This window comes from Rhinichthys klamathensis, unplaced genomic scaffold (genome assembly GCF_029890125.1).
Source record: "Rhinichthys klamathensis goyatoka isolate OS25496 unplaced genomic scaffold, OSU_Roscu_1.1 h1tg000246l_1, whole genome shotgun sequence".
NCBI classification, from domain to species: Eukaryota; Metazoa; Chordata; class Actinopteri; order Cypriniformes; family Leuciscidae; genus Rhinichthys; species Rhinichthys klamathensis.
The window spans coordinates 988,553-1,013,936 of NW_026606768.1; the positions used below are offsets into that span (position 1 = coordinate 988,553).

The 25,384-nt window shown below is 36.7% G+C and overlaps 1 protein-coding gene across 1 annotated transcript; it reads left to right on the forward strand.

Moving 5' to 3' along the window:
- The first annotated feature begins 4,182 nt into the window (after positions 1–4,182).
- rundc3b (RUN domain containing 3b) lies at positions 4,183–24,966 on the forward strand. The gene is made up of 11 exons (XM_056266258.1): positions 4,183–4,476; positions 8,488–8,603; positions 9,975–10,108; positions 11,954–12,039; positions 14,073–14,162; positions 14,448–14,528; positions 14,638–14,809; positions 15,884–16,041; positions 22,385–22,531; positions 23,512–23,639; positions 24,645–24,966. Exons 1-11 carry the CDS (start codon positions 4,382–4,384, stop codon positions 24,788–24,790), a joined length of 1,353 nt encoding a protein of 450 aa, XP_056122233.1. The 5' UTR covers positions 4,183–4,381; the 3' UTR covers positions 24,791–24,966.
- Positions 24,967–25,384: the final 418 nt, after the last annotated feature.

Consider the following 25,384-nt stretch of genomic DNA (forward strand, 5'->3'; position numbering starts at 1 on the left):
ATTTGGAAAACATTTAGATATGTCTAACTCAAATTGCCATTGAAAATTTAAGACCTTTCATAAGTCAAAATAAGACTTTTTAAGGCCATACATTTTTTTAATCTAATTTAAGACTTTTTAAGACTTTTTAAGGACCCGCGGATACCCTGGGTCACTAAATCGGGCTGAGACCTTTGACCCTTCAGTCTTAACTTTTCAAAACGGACCCATAACTTGAAATGTTCTGTCTGCTATAATAATGAATCAATCAGCTCAGCTCACAGCAAAGTTCCCAGCAAATAATGATTTAATGACATTGGTTTAGCTATACCAGTCAAAATGTGTACATATCTCATTGTTTATTATTATGAACAGCCGTCGCTAGAGGGGCGAAAGGTGGTGGTGATGATTCTAGGGTCAGAACTGAGAGATTAATAGTTGCAATTACCTTTTTATTTTTTATTCTGTAGGGGAAACAGCTCTCTAAAAACTTTATTATTATTATGAAATCCATAGTGTAATGTGGTTGTTTTGGGTTGGCCAGTATAAATGACAATAGGCCTATTCATATTATACATGATGCTACCAGTCGCAAGTTTGGACACAAATAGCTTTGGTTCATGCTTAAATAGCTTGAATTTAGACAAATACACTGTGTGGTACATTTCAATTTTAAATGGAAAAAAATAATAATTTGTTTTAAACAGCATTTGTCCAAAAGTGCAAACCAAATCAGCACGTCCCACTGATGTGCACAGATGAAGCTCCCACGCACACAGAAGTGATCTGTTCACTTGACATCTCACTTCTGTTTAACGTTACCTTTACATTCTCACTGGGTGTTTTCCAGGAAAAATGTCAAACCGGAGTAAGAAACCAATAGGCCTACCTTGTTACCTACAATTAATCTGTGTATGTCTTGTCTTTTTAAAGTCTTACCTTATACACTGCAATTTTAAATGCAACTATACTGTTAGCTGCTAATCTGATATTATTTCCAGTGTTACTTTTAAAGTTAATATTAAAAGTAATGCATTACAATATTGCATTGCTCCCTGAAAAAAAAAGTAACTAATTGCATTACGTAGTTACTTTTAATGTAATGCTTTTTCGGCATTTCAGCGCTCAGAAGTGCACTCGATGCGGACTTCGGCGAAGCCTGCAGTTTCGCATCCTCCACACACGGTTTGCTTACCCAGGAATCATTGCGAACGCCCAATCAGATAAATGAGGGGAGGAGTTTCGTGGCTGTTTGACTTTCAGTGGCATGATGTCATCAAGCCCGTCCCAAAATACAATCTTGCGTGGACTCGAGGCCAGGGTCTGCACTTCCTGACGTCACCAAGTGTGAACTCGAAGGAGGTCCACAAGGCCGGAGTGTGCCATTTGGGATCCAGCCTTACTTAAGCAATAAAAACAACAATAAAAAAGAAACACAAATGTGATGTTTAACTAAAGTCATTTTTGCTTTTTTACATGGCTGAATTGGATAATAAAAGGTCAGCAGCAAAGACATCGGTTAATAAATTGAGATTAAATACATAAAGTATATTTGTGTCATTTAACATATTTAATTAATGGAGGTTTGCGTAATATTCGGAATTTGCATTGTACTGTTTTTATTCCTTTTAAAGAATACTGAATCTGATTTTGTGATGAGTAAATGCATGCTCACATTATTGTAGTCTACAATAACCATCATGTTCAGAGAGCAAACATAATGCTGTTGCACTTACTCCCAATTTCTCTCAACATGGGGACAGGAGAGCTGTCAGTCAATAAAGGGGGAAACCAAGTAAGTTGCATTACTTATTTGAAAAAGTTGCATTACTTATTTGAAAAGTAAATCAGATATTTTGTTGTAAATTTTAAAGTAATGTGTTACTTTGCTGGTTACTTGAAAAATGTAATCTGATTACATAATTTGCGTTACTGTAATGTGTTACCCCCAACTCTGCTTATTTCTATCAAAATAATTGTTTACTCCTAGTTTCTGCACACACACACTTTGAATCTTTGGATATGTACATGCAGAAAAATGACTGGAAAAGCATAATGACTCACCGATAACATCCTTGATGTGTGTTGAGCGAGTTTCCTTTTTCCTCAACCACAGTGATTTTCAAATCCTGCTTCTGGGGGCCCCGGGGCACATTGAGATATCTTCAACTCATCATCTCATTATTAGAGGCTCCATGACCTGAATTGTGTGTAAGAGTAGTGAGACTCTGAAAATGTTCAGGGCTAAGGGACCCCGGGAGCTGTACTGAGAAACACTGATCTACCACCATTTGAGCTGAAATTGCTCTTACACCAAACCTTACAACTGCTGATGATAACACAACATTAATTAGTTTATTTTAGCAAGTTCTTACTATATTTTGTTAAATAAAAATTATTATTTCCAGTAAAAGTGTAAAAAAAAAAGAAGTGTAAATCTCTAATGTTATGTACTATATTAAGTCATGTACATTTGCATATGTTTTTTCAGTGGTGTGCGATGGTGTGAATGAGGAGCCAAGAGTCCTTATACTGTATATATATATATATATACATATATATTATTCGTGAACTAAATGTTCAGCTTTTCTTTTCAATGGTCAACTTATTTTCAACAGTAATTAAGCTTGTAGACACAGATGTACTTTTAATTTCCCCAAGCTAATTGCACACTAAAAAAACGACGAACCCCACTCATCATGCTTTCAGGCCATTTCTAGTTTGATTTCTAGTTGTTTACTTACTTCTCAATTATCCTTCCTATTAAAGGGATAGTTCACTCTGAATTTTTTTTTTAATATGTTTTAGCTTACCTCAAGGGCATCCAAGATGTAGGTGTCTTTGTTTCCGCAGTATAGTTTCAATTTTGATATTTTTAGGTCAAACCGTTCTTGTCTGTCAGTCATATAATGCAGGTCTATGGTCACCACCTCAAAGAGCATGCACAGAGAAGTCCAAATTAAACATGATTTAATGACTTGTAAATGTAAGTACACATTGATGGCCTAAGACACGAAACGAGCGGTTTGTGTGAGAAAACAGTATTTATATCGTTTTTACCTCTTGTAACGCACAGACCGAAGCGCCCGCGCCCTCAGATCACTTGGACGTGGTTTTGAAAATTAATTTCAAAGTGAACTATCCCTTTAACGCCATCATTTTCTTCATTCGATTCAGAACGATTCGCGAACGCGCAAGAAAACAATAGGCGTGATTTATCGCACGAACCAATCCTATCCAACCATAACCAATCAATAACCGATCATATCCAATCATAGCGCGATGGAGGCATTGCCTCCGCTCACGTGACTTGTCACGGAAAACCTGAGGAAAACCAATTCACCTGCGTGTGTCGCTGTTGGACAGTGTTACTTTACACTTTTTAATGTCACGTTTTGTAATTTTTGCCTGTTCTTATTTTTGTAATAATGTATTATTTTCTCATCCAGTTTTTGAGGAGACACTGCCTCCCTTGCCTCCTCGGAGGAAACGCTCCCATTATTTGTATACTATGTATATAATTGAAGAAAAAATCTAAGTTTTTCAATTTATTTTCAATTTATTTATTTGATCATAGCTTTGAAATATGCTTTTTTTATTTCTTTTGTTTACTGTTCTCAAACTGAACTAGAATTTTGGGGCCATGTGAGCTGTAGTAAATTACATATCATGAATCTGACAAAATCTTTAATAATACTTTCACCATACAATCACAATAATCCTTTGTTGGTATTTCTCATGACAGTGTTATAATTAGAAACGCTTTTAAAACGCTAATAAAAGCCTTATTATCATATATGAGTTATGATCAGTCAATCGGCCAGTTGTAACGCACAACATCCTGCAGGGGGCGAAAGAGGGCTCAGAAAGCCAATCCTCAACTGAAGAGACTTCAACTTTCACGGCGTTTGTCTTATTGGAAACACGTGTACACAATAGAGGTAAACATTTACATATGTTACGTACAAGGATTGGTTTCTACCATGGAAATGGATATCTTCCTCATCAATATCTATAAAATGGATTATGCGAATCTTTGTAGTAATCTGTGATTGGTTAATCCACACCAGCGCTGAGAAAAGGAACAGGGAAGACGTGACAAAGCCGTCCGTTTTAGACGCAATCTGGATGGTTAATTACGCCTGGGAAAAAATGACTGGGAGATTTTACATTTAATTAAAGATTAAAAAACTCAAACGAAGAGTTAAAACAAGCGAATTAATTTTTAAACCCACTAAACCACGCCTATCTTTGACACCCATTTCATGCTAATTGCCATTCCACCCTCTTATTCAATTTCTATGGCTCCAGTGAGAGTCAGTCAGCTGGAGACTGATCCGAAGCATCAGAAGAGAGAAAGACGTGAGGAAATAAACTGCTGTGCAATCAGAAAGAGACGATCATGGCATCGATAAATCTCGGGTTTAACGGGGCTCGTAAAAAAGCAGCAGCGCGGATCAGAGCCGTAGAGAGGAGGAATCTGATCACCGTGTGCAGGTAAAATCTGATCACACATTCATCATCTGACACACTGACTGCAGCACACCGGCTGCACGGAACATGTGTGATGATGTCATTGTTTTTTTGTTGCAAGTTTGTTTTTGCAAATTGCTGATGCTGGATCAGGGGAGATTAGATGATGTACGTGTTGTGCGCACAGGAGCGCCGTTCTGAGATCTGTCATCAGATCATCACGTCATATAGATGGAGTCTATAGAAAAAGTACTAGGGTGAATGCTAATGTACAGTGGTACTGACTTTACATTGTGCTACAAGATACTCCAACGTTTTACAAGGGTATGTTTTTTTTTAATTCTACAATGGAGCCATGTCCAAAATACATGGTAGCCTATTGCAATATATGTCCAAAAAATAAAATAAAATAAACCAGATCACCATTTGGTTTTATATTACAAAATAATTATAGCTTGTGATGATTGAGTCTTAAAGGGATACTCCACCCAAAAAATGAAAATTCTGTCATTACTCACCCTCAAGTTGTTGCAAACCTATATGAGTTTCTTTCTTCTGCTGAACACAAAGGAAGATATTTTGAAGAACGATTGGAACCAAACGGTTGTTTGGCACCATTGACTTCCATAGTAGAAAAAAAAATACTATGGAAGTCAATGGTGCCAAAGTTCCAATCGTTCTTCAAAATATCTTCCTTTGTGTTCAGCAGAAGAAAGAAACTCATACAGGTTTGCAACAACTTGAGGGTGAGTAAATTATGACAGAATTTTCATTTTTGGGTGGAGTATCCCTTTAAAGGGATAGGAACACAAATGAACATCTTTTTGATGAAATCTGAGAGCTTTCTGTCCCTCCATTGACAGCTACGCAACTGACACTTTGACGCTTCAAAAAGTTCATAAAAAAAATCATAAAACTAATACATATGAAATTAGCGGTTTAGTCCAAATTTTCTGAAGAAAATCGATCGCTTTATTTGATGAAAAGATTTAATTTAGGCTTTTATTCACATATAAACATTCATCACCTCACACATCAGTTGAGGTAAACTGAAGCTCAAGCATGTTCGCTTGACGTGTGAGAACCAATGAGGTTCATTCTCATGTTACGCAGCACGTTTCATCTTCAGCAAGAACCAATCAGGTTTGTTTTCGTGCGTCAAGCAGGTTCGGTTGAGCTCGTTTATGTTCGCTGATCAATGTTTTAAAAAAGTACTGTGGTGAATGTTAACATACCACAGTACTATTAATTTGTGTTCCAAAGATGAACTAAAGTCATACGGGTTTGGAACGACATGAGGGTGAGCAAATAATGACAGAATTTTAATTTTTGGGTGAACTAACCCTTAAACAAAGATTTTAACAATAAAGGGTTGATGTATGCACTACTTATAAAGTATGAGAAAATAATAAAGTATTTTAATATACTAGTTTAAAAAAAAAAAGTTACCTCAGCAAAAAGCATGCTTCTACCTAAATTTGAGCAAAACTCCAAAAACGTACATGTATTCCATTCAGTGCAATTTCCAGCTGAAATAAACACTAGTGACAGTAAAACACGACAACAACTTGTATTCCTTTCTAGATAAATTATGATTACAGGGGCAGAATATAATTTAATAAAGACTTTGCTTTTTCTGCAAATGTGAAATAAAATCCGTATTCCGTTCTGAAAATAGCCTTTCTCTCTTTTTTTTTTCTTTTTTATATGTTATATTTTGTCTTTGTACAACCTTTTGAAATAAGTCTAGGATAGGTAACACATCGGAATCATAACATTTGTATATAGCTGAATATGAATAATTATGTTAATATGTCTAATTAGGCAGTGGTGCACAGGGCAGGTTTGAAGCAGGAAAAGCATCAGTCTGAACACAAATGAATGTCATACCCATAAGGGGGCACAGCAGGAATCGGCCAATCGAAAGGCTCGGATTGTGACGTAATGTGTCTACTCTACACAATCACAGTGAGACCGAAGCTCACGACTCAGACAAATAAAGGCATTTTACTGTTTGTGTCTGAGGAAGAAAGAATAGAGGAACAGATAAGCAAAATCCATTTCCTCTCATGTTTCTCCTGTGATATCTGATCCAGAGTTCATTCAGGACTGAAATAATTCACCGCTGGTCTATCTGAGTGATAAACCTGTCTGTGATGTTCAACGAATCATGAAATGAAGTTCACTTTGTCAGAAAGTCTTGAATGAAGTCTTAAATGCTCTTAAAATGATCATGAAACTTCAGAAGTCCAGAGATTTTGGGACCTTCTCAACTGAAATGTCAGGCTGGTTTAATCTACGTTAGATGTCACAGGATGGCTTCTTGAGACATTCAATTTTTGGAGATGGTGTTATGAATATCAGATTTAATATTCTCAATGTGACCTTTCATCCGCTTATTGAGGTAATCTCTCTCTGTGCTGTTGTGTATCATTAAAGATTTTAAGTAGTAATATGATACATTGGTGTCACATGACCTCATACATTGCATATCTAATGCCAGGTATAGTCTCAGAAATATAGTTATTTTTTTTTAAAGCTTTTAAATAACTTTTGGTAGTCTGATCAAATCAGACTCATTAAATCGAGGCTGATATCAGTTACGGTTCATTTATCACATTGGAAATGGAAGGTCAGCTTGAGCACAGGGCATTGTGGGATACAATTTTCCAAGTATTGTGTTTTGCTGATGAAACTTTGCATGCTATTCCGAACATAATACCTCTCTTTGCTCAAACATAAAAAAGGTTCATTTTAACTGGTCATTTTCCATAAGTGTTGCCATTATCACACTGTCAGTGTTGTTTTTGTATTATTTATTAATATTTTGAATTAACTTTTATCATAAGACTTACTACACTCACAAGCTTTAAGGTATTTGCAAATCCTTGGCATATAATACTGCTGTGCATTTCATAATAGGTTTGGTTTTTGGGTTACGTAAAGATGATAGTTAATCGTCTCTGGTTCAAACATCTTTTTTCACATTTGCTCTGTGTGTTTTAGAAAGAAAATGTCAAAAGTGAAATTATCTCTAAAATGACATTTGCATGAAGGCTGCTGGGTATTTGGAAGTCATGAGGAGATTCATTAAAGCTGCAGACAATGAAAAGGACAGTCATTTATGCCATAATTACATACATCTAATGAGATCGTAATGAACGGCTCTAATGGTGCTCCACAAAAAACAAGACATCTCCTTTGACTCTTGAATGCTCTTTTATGTTTTTTTTTAAAAGCTTTATTTTAGGGTTTTACTGGAAACTCAGCGCTCTTTCATATTAGCTCTGAATTTAGACATCTATTTGTCTTTCTGCTGAACTCATGAGTTTTCTTTTTTTATCTGCATCAGCGTGTCCAAAAGCAGTGATGTTATTGTTAACTAAAACTATTTAAAAAATCATTTTGTTAGCTGAAATAAAGCTGAAGTAAAATAAAATATAGATATTAGATGAAAAACTTAAACTTAAAATACTTAAAGGAAAACAACTAGAAACGTCCCCTTGGCTAATAACTGAAATAAAACAAATGAATATAACGCTAAATAGAAATAGTAAAAATGACAAGGACAAATTTAAAAAAAACCCCTAAAATTATGAAAATAAAAGTGAATTCAAAATAATAATAAATATACTATTATACAACATAAATAATACTAAAATAACACTGCCAGATCATTCTGCCCATTCAAAGTGTACAAAGACATTCGACTGACAATGGATTTTGGTCGAGTGTGATATTACGGTGTTATAAAATAGCCAAATCTTTTATTAGACTGAATTTTTGTATCCATATTTTACATGCTGAATGAAATACATTTATAATCAACATTTCTCTCAGTTCCTATTGGCATTATGGGATTGTTGCATTTAAATATGGGCAAATCTTAAAAGGCAGCATACTTATGTTAATTATTTATATAATTAAAGTTTGTTCGTGTTTTACTGTACAAGCTGTTAGACATGTTTGTGTGAGTTTAGCCTGTATTGTGCAGATTTCTGTCATTCTCGTGATTGTGTGTGTTTGAGTATGCAGGTTCTCAGTGAAGACCCTCATTGATCGCTCATGTTTTGAGACGATAGACGACACATCTGCTGAGTTCATCAACTTTGTCTCCATTCTAGAACATATTCTGAGCCACAGACTGAAAGGTGAGGCAGAAAGTACACACACACACACATACACACACTGTTTCAGAGCAGAGCAGCGCCATGTCAGAAAAAAAGCGAACGCAAGGCTGTGAGGGATAGACTTAAAGTCCCCGTGAACCGGAAGTTGCAAACGAATTTTCTCCAGTGTTGTGACGTATTTCCGAGAGAAACGGAATACTAAATGAGGCAAAATGGTGGGCGTGGCTTTTCCCCCAACTAGCACCTGATTGGATCTAGAAAAGTAGGTGTCTTCATTCAGCCTGTCTACTGTCAGTTGGAGGGGCGTGATTACGGATGTTAAGAAGACGCCCAAACCGTGAAACCTACGTCATCAGGCAAGGTCCTCCAATGCAGAGGGGAGGGGAAATTTCAGATTTTGATTAAAGATTATGAAGCCAAAAATTTTTTTTGTGTGGATTGACTTGCATGGATGAATTGTTCACCACAAAACGGTCAATTTAGGCAAACAAAGTAAGTATGGTCAATTTTGAATTCATGGGGACTTTAACGTGTTTTCAATGGCATCTGCTTTAAAAATATTTGTAAAAGTTCCTAGATTACTTATCATTTTCCACAACTCATATTGTCTGGAATTTTGTCCACTGACATTTCTTGGAAAGACATTTTTGCAGTGTTTCGTCAGCAGAACAATCCAAAACCACCTTAAATAACAGTACAACACACTGAAGAGATGACTCACTCACAGCCTCGCTTTCATTCCTGCTAAAAATCAAAGATGACGCTGCTTTGAACAAGGTCTATTGTTGATGTGTACTGTACATTTAAAAACAGAATAAAAAGTTGATTATCAAGTTTTTTTTTTTTCTCTTTTAATGAAGGCAAAGCTGATGCATGTTTCCTCAGTTGTGAGATCAACGTAATAATATCCCAACACACACATAATCAGAATAACTGTTGAAATGAGTTATGCCAGAAGCTTCACACATGGTTACTGATGCTGTGATGCATGCTGCTAAAAGTCCCACACCTACAGCTGATGTAATGAGATATAAATACAGCATAGCGTCTCATTTTGGGTTAGAAGAGATCAGGCGACTCTCGCTACATGGCAAAACAGCTCTCATTTGCATATCGCTGGTTTTCAGTCTTTCAGCTATACTTGATCTCTCTGTTTATGGATGTCCTCGGAAACATCTTAACAGGCTAAAAATCCCTGTGAGGCTCGTCTCTTATCTGATTCACCCCTTTCAATTACTAGCTCCGATATTTACCCACAATGCTACTGCACTAAAACATAGTGCAACTGGATGTAATCAAAAGAAGAATAGTTTTGCATCTGAATTAATGCATAATTGTTATTGTATATTCAAACCGCTTTTATACTGTATTGTGTGTGTTTTCTCTGTGTAGGTCAGGTCAGCTGGTTTGGCTACGAGAGCCCGCGCAGTTTCTGGGATTACATACGTGTGGCGTGTATTAAAGTCCCACACAGCTGCATCCACAGCATCGAGAACATGGAGAACGTCCGCAGCTCTAGAGCAAAGGTCAGGACTCACATGTCTGTATTTTAGGATTTTTACACTGAAGTTCAAAAGTTTGTAATAATTTTTATTTTTTTATTTTTTTTATCCTCACCAAGGCTGCATTTATTTGATGAAAAATACTGAAAAACAGTAATATTGTGAAATATTATAAAAAATTTGTATGTACTATACAGGGATGTGATTTTTCCCTATTTTATGCAGATTTCCGTATTTTCCGATCTTAAAAGTATTCGTGAATTGCATAAATCTGAGGGATTTTTTTTTTTTTGGAGGGGTGGGTTGTATGATGATTGAAATCGTCAAATGACCATAAACAATTACTAATAAATAAAGTGCAAAATGTTGTTTTCTATTACATTTATTTAATGCACGTATTGATTCGGGACACCCTTAGTTCACAGAGCGTGTTTTTCCATTCCACTGCGCTACTTTTCCTTTTTTTTTTTATCTAAACGCACTAGACGGACGTCTTTAACCGCTGCGCCCAGGTCTCGCGTCTTGCGCGGCGCTCAAGTTAAAATATGTTAAACTTTTAAAAAACGTGTTTCTAGACCTTGAGCTGCAGGGTTCAAAGCTCCAAATGCGAGTAAAAATCGGCGTTGAAACAGTGTTCATCGCCAGTTGATTGGTAAGTTAACTTTTTAAAATGAATTTTGACAATGCATGGTTGTGAGAATGTGATATGGCTTATGCTGAGTTCCAAACAGCTCGAAATTTGGATTTTTTCCACCTCGTTCTTGGAAATAACGTCTGGAACGCCACTCAAAGTCAGACATTCGACCTGTGAATTTGGGGTACATCGATCAACCCCAATGCTATCGAGACGCGTCATTTGACGTCCCTTCCAAGATGTCGGCAAGTCCTGCTTTTAATGAGCATAAACGTAAAAACAAACTATATTATAAGACATTAAGTTTATTTAATAATACGTTTTCGTCAGCTGTTTTCAAAGCGATTTTATGTTGTTTTTATTCTGTTTTTGCCATAATTGACAGAAAAACAATGATATGCTCTTGTTGTGTCGTGGCGACATCATGTGAAGGCGACGTCTTATTGCCTGGAACTCACTGAGGTATAATTTGGGATATTTCCACGTCAAACTCGTCTGGAACGCAGCATTAATACGATCATCAAATCGCATATTTCTGTCAAAATAAAAGCTCAACGGTTTAACACTTGAAAGCAAAGAAATTAAGGCACCCATCAATGTTAGTATTGTAATAATATTGTTGTTCTGTAAAATGAAATAAAAATAAAATAATAATGATAATAATAATTATTGTTGTTCTTAATAATAATAATAATAACAATAATATAACAATTGTGTTCATTATTTTATTATAACATATTGTGTTATAATGTATTATATTATTAAAATACTCAATTTTTAAATTTTACAGTGCAATAGTATTTATTAAGATTTTGAATTAGCTTTTATTTTTATATTTTCAGTTTTAGTTTGAGAAATTTAATGTGCTTTTGTCATTTTTATTATTTAAAAATATATATTTCTGTTAAGCTGTGATTTATATTTATTACAGTTTATTTCAGTTTGTTTCCAATGCAACTGCAACATTTAAAAATTTCATTTTAGTATTTAAGTTTTTCATCCGATTTTTTATTTTTACACAAACAAAAACCAGAGGAAATAAGACATCCCAGAGCAGACCTGTCCTGTTTATATCTGGTATTATCTGTCTTGTGTGATCCGATCAGCTATGACAGATAGTCGGCTCAAATGTGTTTCCATAAATGGGGTCTGTATCCTCACTCGGTTGAATTACTTCCGTTTTAAAGGCTTTTGTGGTTGACAGGTAAGAGCAACTCTCTCGTTCTCTCTCTCAGGGTCGTGCCTGGATTAGAGTGGCATTAATGGAGAAGCGTTTGTCTGAATACATCTCTGCAGCTCTGAGAGATTTCAAAAATACAAGGTACTGTAACTTTATGCAGCACTCACAGACACACGCACTGAGACTCTCATATTTGATTGCAGGCTGATTGTGATCAAATCTTTCTACAAAGTCAAGTGTTGTCAACCTCTCCACAACACTCACTGTTTAAACATGGCGACATCACCAAAATAAAAGCAGCACGACATGGCAAAAAAACATAAGACATAATTTTGAGTCAACAAAATTGCATTTTGCCATCAATAAATCTTCATTGTATATCAGTTTAATATGCAGAGACATCTAAAAGTTTGCCATTTATCGGTTCCTTCAAAATATTGCTTATTTTGATGCGAGTTTGTGGGCGGGAACAATGGAAAAACTGTTCGCCTGAACAGTCGGAGATCTGAGAAAACGTCAATATTTTGGAAATTTCTTTGGAGTTTGTTTGTGTTGCTGAAATGAGATGTGGTTCTCATGATCTTAGAAAACCTAAAAAATATCACATTTACAATTTGTCATTTTAGGCCATTTTAAGTCATAGAAATTTATAAAATATTAGAATTATTAAAATTCGATTGTGAAACATAAATGTTTTTAAAATATTTTTTTTGCTTGTGAGATTGCTCTTTGTGAATACATACAATTAAATTGTTTTATGTATTATTTTTGTATAGAAAAAATACACAACCATTTGGGTCTGTACTTTTTAAAAATGTTTTAGAAAGAAGTCACTCATGCTCATAAAGGCTTCATTTATTTGATCACAGTAAAAACAGCAATCTTGTGAAATATTATTACAATTTAAAGTAATTGTTTTCTATATAAATATATTTTAAAATGTAATTTATTGCTGTGATGCAAAGATGAATTTTCAGCATCATTACTCCAGTCTTCAGTGTCACATGATCTTTCAGAAATCATTCTAATATGCTGATTTGCTGCTCAAGAAACATTTATTATTAACATCAATGTTGAAAACAGTTGTGTAGGTTAAATTTTTTTTTAGGATTCTTTGGCGAATGGAAAGTTCAATGAACAGCATTTATTTGACATAACAAACTAATTAAATAACAATGTAAATGTATTTTATGGTCACCTTCAATTTAAAATAATTAGTTTCTTTTAAAGGGATACTCCACCGTTTTTTTCATATTAAACTATGTTATTCCCTTAACTAAGACGAGTTGATACATACCTCTCTCGTCTCAGTGCGTGCACTCAATTGCTCTGGCGCGCGAGACACTTTGATAGCACTTAGCTTAGCCCAGTTCATTCAATACGTGCCAAGCAGAGAAGCGAGCAAACACCTCCACGTTTTCCCTATTTAAATACAGTTACACGAGTAGTGTAACTCGACCAAGGATGGTGACACAAAATAAAACGTTGCGCTTTTCTAAGTGTGTAAAGTGGATAACTTTAATGTATGGCGGAATAGCACAGCAAGTGCTTGGGAGCACTTCGACTCGGCGCATATCTATGATATCTATGGACTCGGCGCAGTAATATCATCACTCCGGAGAGGGAGAGGGGAGAGAGGACTTTTCACGAGTGATGATATTACTGCGCCGAGTCGAAGTGCTCCCAAGCACTTGCTGTGGTATTCCGCCATACATTATAGTTATCCACTTTACACGCTTAGAAAAGCGCAACGTTTTATTTTGTGTCACCATCCTTGGTCGAGTTACACTACTCGTGTAACTGTATTTAAATAGGGAAACGTGGAGGTGTTTGGTCGCTTCTCTGCTTGGCACGTATTGAATGAACTGTGCTATCAAAGTGTCACCGCACGTCAGAGCAATTGAGTGCACGCACTGAGACGAGAGAGGTATGTATCAACTCGTCTTAGTTAAGGGAATAACATAGTTTAATATGAAAAAACGGTGGAGTATCCCTTTAAAAAGTCTTACTGACCCCAAACTTTTAAACGGTAATGTGTCTCTATAAAATGATAAAAATAAAATAAAAATCAAACAACTACAAAATCATAGACATATAAAAGTGCTGCTAATTGTTCTTCTCTGGTCTTCATCAGTTTTTGTGCGTTGAAGATCTGTCTTGTGTTTGTTTGCCAGGAGGTTTTATGAGGAGGGGGCTATAGTTCTGGGGGAGGAGGCGGGGCTTCTGGCAGATACACTGATTGGACTGAATGCCATCGACTTCAGGTACGTTCATGTTCATTCACTTCCTTTCTGTGGGTGGCAGTGACATTCATCTGTGCCACAGCAGGACAGGATGTTGATCATTTATTAAATGGGTGGCTCTCCATAAACACCTGCTGACATGAGCCGCACACGTTCCTGTACACACACACACACGCACGCACACAATATATAGATGCCGAGAACAACCTCTGAAACCTCATCACATCCCGTAATACTCTCCCACAGTTCTCATCTAATAAAGTGCATTTGTTGGCTTATGCTGAAATTCTCATCTTCTTTTGACAGTTTCTGTCTGAAAGGGGAGGTGCTGGATGAGAGCTGTCCCGTCGTCATTGACTACACGCCATACCTTAAATTCACACAAACGTAAGAGTGCTACACAAAAACACACTTATAAACATGCTGGCATTGTCCACATGCTTTAGACCTTCTTAATGCATACGATTGAATATCATACATTGTGTGTGTGCTGTAGTTCTGACAGCATCAGCAGCGACGAGGAGGAAATGAGAACGCTGGGCAGCAGCGGCAGTGAAGCAGGCACTCCTGAATCCCACATGGCTGCCAGTTTGATGGCCGATCAGAGCACCTGGTACAGCAAGAGCAAAAGACTAGAGCAGAAATACAGAGTCGTGCTGGAACAGAAGGTGAGGACGGTTACTAATCATACTGCTTCTGCTGTATTCAGTATGTATAGTTGACTGTATGTACATGATCTACTACATTTGCCAAAATTCATAGTTCACAACCAGAGCACGCTGTGAAGGGAAGCCCCTTTCCATTTGTCTTGGTTATCACTGGCTGTGCATGAAAATCTTTCAAGCATGCTGCATTAAAAAATGTCTGCATTTATTTGATCAAAACTTCAGAAATATTATTAGAAATATTATTACAATTTAAAATAACTGTTAAATGTAATTTATTCATGTGATGGCAAAGCTGAATTTTCAGCATCCTTACTTCAGTCTTCAGTGTCACATGATCCTTCAGAAATCATTCTAATGTTTGCTGAATAAAAGTATTAATATCTTTAAAAAAAATCTTACAGACCCCAAACTTTTGAATAGTAGTCTATACACTGATTCAGATTCTGTACTGCCTTTACAGTGTTTATTATTCGTACTTATTAATGCTAACTGTTTTACATTATTGAATGTCAACAAAAGGCTAATTTTTTTTTTAATCTTCATCACTCAGCCCATGCTGAGCATATGCATGTGTTGTTAAAACATCATTATTTAATCATTTAAATCAGTTTTTTTAAAAACCTTTTTATGTTACAAAAGTCTTATTCTTTTTAAAATTGGCATAAAAAGTTAAGTTACATTTCATTCCCCCAAGTATTCTTTTTTGACACATTTACTGATTGGACGGCAAAAAAAGCAAACGATTTGTTGCATGCCGTTTACATACCGGTATATATATTTTTTTATAATGTCACATAGAATATATACTGTGCCATATGCAGAAGCGGTAACCTAGTTTTCCATATCCTGTGTACTGAACTTTGAATGTTAAACTGAGTGCTGTTTCTAGATCAGTGATTCGCAGAGCTCCTGATTTTAAGTATCTAGTCTGACACCCTCAAATCAGGTCATGGGGTCTGTATGGTCTGTACTGATGAGCGCATGAGTTCAGTCAGGTGTGTTAGTTAAGAGACATCCTGGGGGGATGACCATGAAACACTGACACGGATTGCATTAACTATTCTAATTGTTTAGGGTTATCTGGAGGAGCTGGTGCGTCTGAGGGAAGCTCAGCTGTCCGAGTCTGTCTCTCAGAATAAATCTCTACTGCAGCGGCTCACAGACACCGAAATCAGCCACAAACTGGAGAAAGAGCAGCTGGAGATCATCATACTGGAGCTGCAGGATCAGCTGTAAGTTTGAACTGGTGTTATTTTAGTGTTGTATATATAGTATTTTACTATTTTCTACTGAATGCATGTGTATATATATATATATATATATATACGTTTTCTCTGAGGTGGCAAGGGAGGCAGTGTCTCCTCAAAAAATTGTTTTTCCAAAGAACACTGTCCAACAGCTCTTGCCTCCCCTGAGCCCATTGAGTTTTAACAGACCCCCTAAAGCGTGCGGTGGGTTTAGTGGGGGGTAATTGAGAATGAATGGGAGAAAGTCACGTGAGAGGAGGCAATGCCTCCATCGTGCTATGATTGGATATGATTGGTTATGATTGGATACTATTGGTTTGTGTGCTAAATCCCACCTATGTCTGTCACATCCAAATCAAACTTGAAATGGCCTGAAAGCATGATGGCTGTGGTTTTTTTTAGTAAGCAATCAGCTTGGGGAAATTAAAGGAACATCTTCGTGTTTGTGTCTGTGATCAGTGTTTACCGAGCTTGAAAACGGATGATCCGAAAATAAGTTGAATATTAAAAAGAACAGCTGAACATCAGTTCACAAATAAAATGTATTGTTTAAATTATTACTTCCTTTTAGATATTATTTTGGAATAAATGTAAAAATGCTTGAAAACACTAACTTGATGAGATTTATGCTTGGTTTTGATAATAAAAGAACAATTAATAACATTGTTAATGTAGAAATACAAAATAGAGTTGTATTTAGTTTATTTTTTCTTTCTTTTTGATGTTATGTATGAATTTAACCAGGAAAATGTGACCACATTAAGTGTATCTGCCATCTGTGATAGGAGTTTTTTTTAATTAAATCAAAAGTAAATTCATAATTTCAGAACACGCCACACACACACACACGCGCACGCGAGCGTTCATATATATAAAAATTGTTAATTATTTTAACAAAAAAAGGGGGATCATACAAAATGCATGTTATTTTTTTATTTAGCACTGTCCTGAATAAGATATTTTACATGAAAGATGTTTACATATAATCCACAAGACAAAATAAAAGTTGAATTTATAAAAATGACCCCGTTCAAAACTTTATTCCCTTTGATTCCTAATACTGTGTGTCGTCCGACTCCTAGACGATCCATGGGGGGGGTGAAAACTTTTGAACAGGATGAAGATGTGTACATTTTTCTTATTTTGTTTAAAGATCATAGTTTTTCATTAAGTACATGTTTCCCAAAAGACAAAATAAATACAATTGACCCTGATCTTTAAATTCAAAAAGTTTTATTCTGGAGCATCACGGAATGTAAATTCAGCTTTTATTTTGGGCAATTTTACTGCTCAGGAAAACAAGGGACTCATGAGCAACCACTACAAAACAAACAAACAAAAAAAACAGTCGTGGACCATCTAGGTAGGGTATGTAAAATATCAGGTCATTTTTATAAATTCAACTTTTATTTTGTCTTGTGGAATATATGTAAACATCGTTTATGTAAAATATCTTATTCATGACAGTACTAACTAAAAAATAAAATGCATTTTGTATGATCCCTCTTAAGTTAAAATAATTAACATTTAGCAGATTCTCCAAGGTGCATGTCAACTTTTGAGCATGACTGTATGCTTTTATTTTTATACTTCCAGTTCTAATTTTGATTTTGCTTTTGTATTAGACAATCTCGGCACATTCTGCATTGAATGATTAAACTTGTGGTTGGTTAGTGAATATGACACTGGATTTTGCAATGAAATGCTGCATGCAAAAGTAGTGCAACTGTTTAGTAAATTTGCCTTTGTATGCGTGATTCGTGTTCACGGAAATATGCTGTTGCAGGAGGGGAAAGTTGGTCTCCCTGTGAAGAGATTTTTGCAGTGTGGTCTCATTTATCATGCGGATATTATGCTGTTCATTTAATTTTAGTTGCACAAGATGCTGTAGCCGAAGAACACTTAATCTTTAGCATTTTCCATGGCTGCAGAGTGTCAGTACGGATGATCTCTGAAGGTTTCCGATTCGTTTCGGCTCTCATTCTGTCAGACAGCTGGAGTTCACGGTTCAACTGAGCTCTGGAGAGCCAGACGTCAGAAGATAGACCAGAGCAGGGTTGCTATGGAGACAGACGCAAATAAGTTAATAGATTATTGCAGCATGTAAGCGGGGAGAGGATTTGATCGATGAGAGAGGGAATGAATGAAAGAATAGAGGAAAGGAGAAAGAATGCATTTGTTTGCATGTACTTTTTTTTTATTGGCATTCATTCTTACAAATCAAACTTATGTGAATGCGCTTATACCATGTTGTGATTAAGTCAAAGCCAAACATTATCATCAAGCACAACAGGCGAAGTCTATCTATCTGTCTATCTATCTATCTATCTATCTATCTATCTATCTATCTATCTATCTATCTATCTATCTATCTATCTATCTATCTATCTATCTATCTATCTGTCCATCTGTCCATCTGTCCATCTGTCCATCTGTCCATCTGTCCATCTGTCTATCTGTCTATCTATCTATCTATCTATCTATCTATCTGTCTATCTGTCTATCTGTCTATCTGTCTATCTGTCTCTGTCTGTCTGTCTGTCTGTCTGTCTGTCTGTCTATCTGTCTATCTGTCTATCTGTCTGTCTATCTGTCTATCTGTCTATCTGTCTATCTGTCTATCTGTCTATCTGTCTGTCTGTCTATCTGTCTGTCTGTCTGTCTGTCTGTCTGTCTATCTGTCTATCTGTCTATCTGTCTATCTGTCTATCTATCTATCTATCTATCTATCTGTCTATCTGTCTGTCTGTCTGTCTGTCTGTCTGTCTGTCTGTCTGTCTGTCTGTCTGTCTGTCTGTCTGTCTGTCTGTCTGTCTGTCTGTCTGTCTGGGGGAAATCTATCTATCTATCTGTCTATCTGTCTGTCAATAGCTGCTTAGATCTGGTCATAAAAGATAACTTTTTAAGCAGTTTATATGTTGTTTATGAAAGCCCGTCTCTGTCCGCGTGAAACTGTTTGTGTTTTACTGCATCAGCTGCAGAGGTCCATCTGGCTGAATCAATACAGAGAGCCGCAAGTGTTTGCAGACCGCCAGGAGTGATTTTTCAGCTGAGTGGTCAGTTTGGAAATCCAATTGCTGTCCACACTTTTTATGGATGAGAATATTTTACATTAAATGCCATGTTCCAGATTTTGAGTTTTGATCAGTGACTTGTGAATGAATATGGGTTATATATATATACACACACACCCCACTTTATTAGGCACACCTTGCTAGTACCAGTTTAGATCCACTTTTGCCTTCAGAACTGCCTTGATTCTTCATGGCATAGATTCAACGAGTTGCTGGAAACATTTCTCAGAGATTTTGGTCCACAAGGTCATGATAGCATCACACAGTTGCTGCAGATTTTTCAGCTAAACATCCATGATTTGAATCTCCTGTTCCACCTTTACCAAAGCTGCTCTATTGAATTGAGATCTGGTGACTGTGGAGGCCATTTTAGTTTAGAGAACTCATTGTCATGTTCAAGAAACCAGTTTGAGATGATTTAAGCTTTGTGACATGACATGTTATCCTTCTGGAAGTAGTCATCAGAAGACGGGTCCACTGTGGTCATAAAGTGATGGACATGGTCAGCAACAATACTCAGGTAGGCTGTGGTGTTTAAACGATGCTCAGTTGGTACAAGAGGCCCAAAGAATGGATCCATGCTTTCATGTTGTTTAGGGCAAATTCTGACCCCACCATCTGAATGGCGCAGCAGAAACTGAGACTCATCAGACCAGACAATGTTTTTCCAATCTTCTATTGTCTGATTTTGGTGAGCCCGTGTGAATTGCTTCAGTTTCCTGTTATTAGCTGACAGGAGTGGCACCGGTGTGTGTCTTCTGCTGCTGTAGCTCTTCTGCTTCAAGGTTCAACATGTTGTGTGTTCAGACTCAGAGATGCTCTTCTGCTTCAAGGTTCGACATGTTGTGTGTTCAGAGATGCTCTTCTGCTTCAAGGTTCGACATGTTGTGTGTTCATAGATGCTCTTCTGCTTCAAGGTTTGACATGTTGTGTGTTCATAGATGCTCTTCTGCTTCAAGGTTTGACATGTTGTGTGTTCAGACTCAGAGATGCTCTTCTGCTTCAAGGTTCGACATGTTGTGTGTTCATAGATGCTCTTCTGCTTCAAGGTTTGACATGTTGTGTGTTCATAGATGCTCTTCTGCTTCAAGGTTCGACATGTTGTGTGTTCATAGATGCTCTTCTGCTTCAAGGTTTGACATGTTGTGTGTTCAGACTCAGAGATGCTCTTCTGCTTCAAGGTTCGACATGTTGTGTGTTCAGAGATGCTCTTCTGCTTCAAGGTTTGACATGTTGTGTGTTCATAGATGCTCTTCTGCTTCAAGGTTCGACATGTTGTGTGTTCAGAGATGCTCTTCTGCTTCAAGGTTCGACATGTTGTGTGTTCAGAGATGCTCTTCTGCTTCAAGGTTCAACATGTTGTGTGGATATGCTCTTCTGCTTCAAGGTTCAACATGTTGTGTGTTCATAGATGCTCTTCTGCTTCAAGGTTCGACATGTTGTGTGTTCAGAGATGCACTTCTGCTTCAAGGTTCGACATGTTGTGTGTTCAGATATGCTCTTCTGCTTCAAGGTTCGACATGTTGTGTGTTCAGAGATGCACTTCTGCAGACCTCGGTTGTAACGAGTGATTATTTGAGGTACTGTTGCCTTTCTATCAGCTGAACCAGTCTGGCATTCACCTCTGACCTCTGGCATCAACAAGGCATTTCACCCACAGAACTGGCGCTCACTGGATATTTTTCCTTTTTTCTGACCATTCTCTGTAAACCCTAGAGATGGTTGTGCGTGAAAATCCCAGTAGATCAGCAGTTTCTGAAATACTCAGACCAGCCCGTGTGGCACCAACAATGCCACGTTCAAAGTCACTTAAATCAGGGGTCCCCAACCCGCGGGCCGCGGACCGTTACCGGTCCGTGGGTCATTTGGTACCGGGCCGCACAGAAAAAATAAATAACTTACATTATTTCCGTTTTATTTATTCACACATTTACCTGTTCCCATTTCGCGTCTTTTGCGCACTCAAGTTCGTTATTTCAAATGTAGGCGCGCGGTATGCGCGCTCATAATGGAAGCGACGCGCTCGTTTTTTCCAAGCGAGTCTGCGCCGCATCGAGATAAAAACATCTCAACTTTTCAGAATGCCGCAAGCGCACCGTAGGTCACGTGACAAAAACCAACCAATCATCTTCAACACTGTAAACTGCTGCACTAGTACTAGTAAAAAAATATTTTTACTAAAAATATTAATGCTCACAACTGATTCCTTGTTAAATCCATCATTGTTTATACAGAATTGTTCTATATTCTATATATAAATGTGTATGTGTTTGCTATTTCTGGCGTTTTATGACCACTTCAGTTATAGTCTAACCTCAGACAAATGCAGAGCCGTTGCGCAAGAGAGATAGTTTCACGGCAGAAGCTCTGTTTACTGATGCTTGGGCCAACTTTTCTTAAAATATAATCAAACTGGTCATTGTCCACTCTGAAATAGGCTTTGAACCTCCCATTGCAGGCGGAGCTCCTGAATCAGCTGGTGAAATTCCCCATGGTTTTTGTAGTATTTGGTGCACCCAAACACTGCTGTATTTTTTTACTCTTCTTAGTAAATAAATCTTGTAACAGAGTTACAGCAAGGGTTTTTCGGTGGTGGAAATCCATTGCTGAAATTTCCTTGCTGTAATGGAGAGCGCAGCTTATGGTTGCTTAGCAACGACAGATGCCTCTGGAGCGCAACCTCCCTTGTGCTTTGGAAAAAGGAGAACGCGGCGCGCCTAGCGTTTTCTATGAGTTTTTAGGCGCTATATGTTAATGTCGCCTTATAGGGGGCAGAGAGGATGTTACTCAAGTTATGTTGTTGGCGCGATGTTACGAGGACGCTGCTAATGAAGTTGCGAGTAGGCCTACACATTGGATTCACGTTTATTATTATATTTAAAAAATACCCCAGTTTTTATGCCGGTCGTATCATTTTATTTTGTTGTATTTATCCGCCACACCTTAAAGGCCGGTCCGTGAAAATATTGTCTGATATTAAACCGGTCCGTGGCACAAAAAAGGTTGGGGACCACTGACTTAAATCACCTTTCTTCCCCATTCTGATGCTCAGTTTGAACTTCAGCAGATCGTCTTGATATCATGTCTACGTGCCTAAATGCATTGAGTTGCTGTGATTGGCTGATTAGATATTTGCTTTAACGAGCAGTTGAACAGGTGTAACTAATAAAGTGGCCAGTGAGTGTATTTATTCATATACTGCATTTTCGGCTTTTTAGCACTGTGTCTTTAAATGTTAATGTTTGTTCCCCCAGGACGGTGCTGAAGAACCACGACATGCGCTCCAGACAGGAGCTTACCTCGCACCTGACGAACCAATGGCCCTCACCTGGCACCTTGGATACCAATGCTGTTGCATTGGATACGCTCCTGTACAGGAAATGCACAGGACCATGGGAGGAGTATGTGCTTACTCTTGTTGTACTTAATAAATGTATCCTCTCAGATTATGCACATCCTTCTGAGATACATGCAGCTTTACACCACAACTCATCTAATATTGAATTCCAGTCAAGTTCCTCATGGTCAGCGAATGATTCAGGAAGCAATAGCTCTTAGGCTCTAGTTTTAGCTCATGTCTGCAGCTCTCAAATCCCATTATAGTATTGGCATACTTCCTACAGTTATCACTCTCATGTATTGATAACCTACAGAGGGTTATTAAATGGGTTGATCTAATTGTAACCCAAACTGGTAACAGTGGTATTTCTCACGAAAAAACATCGTTATTTACAAATATGTTATTTAATTATTTTCACATTTCCTCCCAAAGTTTTCATTACTGTCATGCGTTTAGACCTTTTTTAAAACTCCCATTATTTTCAGTGAGGATTCTTGTTAACATACACAACTGTTTTATACAATTGTTTATATTTTATAGTCCATCAAAGAAAACTTCAGGATGACCATGGCACGCTTTCGAATTAAAAAGCCTTTATTATTAGATGGCTACATACAATAAATCTAAAAACTCCACATATATTGGACTTTGTTTATATTTTATATTAAAGAATATTTTTAATATAACATTCTAAAAACACATTTTTAAAATAATTTATATATATATTTTTTTTTTAATAAATTAGCTATTTAATTTCTATTTTAAATAATTGTTTATATATTATAATATGTAAGAAAGTATTTTTAATATAATATTCTAAAAAATGTTATGCTGTCACATTGTAAATAATCTTAAAAATTTGTATATAAAAAAATAACTTTTTAATTATTTTTAATTTAAATGTTGAATTTTTTTTATAATAAATATTAACATCATTTTTATATAACATCATGTTGTAAGAAATCTGGATGGTTTTAAAATAGATTTTTTTTAAGCAAAATGTCATTTTTAATATTTTATAACCCGTGAGTGTGTCTACAGGAAAAGCTTCCAGAGTTTGGAGCAGCTTTCTGCAGATATGAGTCTCTCTCAGATGTCTCTCGATCCAGCACAACTGAACCCTCACAGTCTGGACAGCAAGGCAGGACTCACACACTGGCACAGAGAAGGTTTGTGATGCGTGTTATGAGTCAGCTACGGTGACATCATTCTCTGATAACCAGCTCTATTAAAGATGATGTCATTTTTCAGTGGAAGGGCCCTTACACCACCTGAGGGAAGATAACGGCACCCCTTCCTCAATATTTGTCAGAATCTCATGAAAAAAAGGGGGGAAAAGGAAACTATATTCTGATCAAAGAAAATAAAACACATTTGTGGACAATTATTTTTTTTTGCATTGTGACATTTATTTTTGATTAAAACATTTCACATAGACCCCAAAAGGACATTTCCACTTTAAATTGTTATAAATCTTGAATACTTTGGAGTACAGACTTTGGTAGACACATGGCAGATTATTTGTTTTACAAGTTTATGAAAATGTAATATTTTTTTTTATTAACAAATATATATTTTACAAAACATGTTTTACTAAAACTGCAAGAAAATCAAAGTTCTGTTCCAAATTTTAGGTTTATTATATTTAAACTTATAATTTTACTCTAATTCAAGTTTTATTTATTTTGTTATGTGCTTTAATTATTTTTTTATATTTCTATTTATTTAGTAATTTTAGTACTTCCACTTAAACTTTTTTTCAGCTAGTTGCCGAAAATTAGAAATTAGCATTTCTAATTTTCCAGTTTCTCCTTCTAATTATTTTATTTTATTATTTCAGCTGTATTTCACATACCCAGAATTATTTTGAATAGTTTTCAGTTAGTTAACAATAACAACTTGCGTGTCTTTGTTGGTATACTTCACATTTTACAGTAGCAATTGTAGTAGGTCGTACATATTCCATGCCTACATAACATTCACAAACTCTGCACAGCACACAGAAAGCGTACTGCAGAAATAGTATAAAATCATTCCCTACAAATGCTCCTCTCTGTTGCTCAGATGTTGTGTCTACTGCTCTGCCTTTTGCCTAACATGATAACATGAGCCTTGTGAAATGATATTAGTAATGTCTCCACACTCTACTACAGTGTGTATATGTGTTTTCACAGGGAAAGAGGATACTCCATCTCTGAGGGGTTTGTGTGGTTCGTTAACCTCAGTGGCCAGTTACAAATCTCTGGCCAGTCTGAAGTCCAGTGAGTATCTGGCCAGTCCAACAACAGACATGACCAGCCCAGGACTGACCCCGTCCTGAACACAGAGACAAGTATGGACATATACAGGCACACAGGCTTACACGCACACAAACACACCGTCCTGCTTGAGATGGTGTGGGCTTCAAATTAAGTAGAAGAAATGAAAATCTACCCATCTGTACCATCTTCAGAGCTTCTAAGAGACATTGGAGAAGAAGTTACCCCAATGCTGTCCTGACTGGTTTTAGTTTAATTTGAAGTGCAGTTTCATTTTTAAATGTGAACATTTGGTCGTTGAAGTCCATAGCTAGTGTAAGCATTAGTGAATATTGAGCATAATGAACCACGATGAATGACAATCTTGACTCAGGACATCAGTGAATTTCAGCTATTTGTGGAAAATCAACCTACCCAGTTCAAATGACTGCTGTTTTTGCAAAGGCCATAGACAAAGCTTTTCCTGCTCCTGTTCTTAATTTGTCCTTAACACAGGGTCATTGACCCCTGCACAGTTGGAAAAGTCTGAGAAAAGTCCGTTTATAAAAAGCCTAACACATCATAGCACATCACAGCTATACTAGCACAGATATTTAGGAAACTGCAGTTGTCTGTGCCAACGGCTAATTTATGATGTTTCATTGTTTTATTTTATT

What these genes read in the sequence shown, in the direction of transcription:
- rundc3b (XM_056266258.1), top strand. Translation starts at nt 4,382, where the DNA reads ATGGCATCGATAAATCTCGGGTTTAACGGGGCTCGTAAAAAAGCAGCA. An exon ending in GAGTCGTGCTGGAACAGAAG is followed by an intron (nt 14,810 to 15,883) that starts GTGAGGACGGTT and finishes CTAATTGTTTAG; the next exon opens with GGTTATCTGGAGGAGCTGGT. An exon ending in CACACACTGGCACAGAGAAG is followed by an intron (nt 23,640 to 24,644) that starts GTTTGTGATGCG and finishes GTGTTTTCACAG; the next exon opens with GGAAAGAGGATACTCCATCT.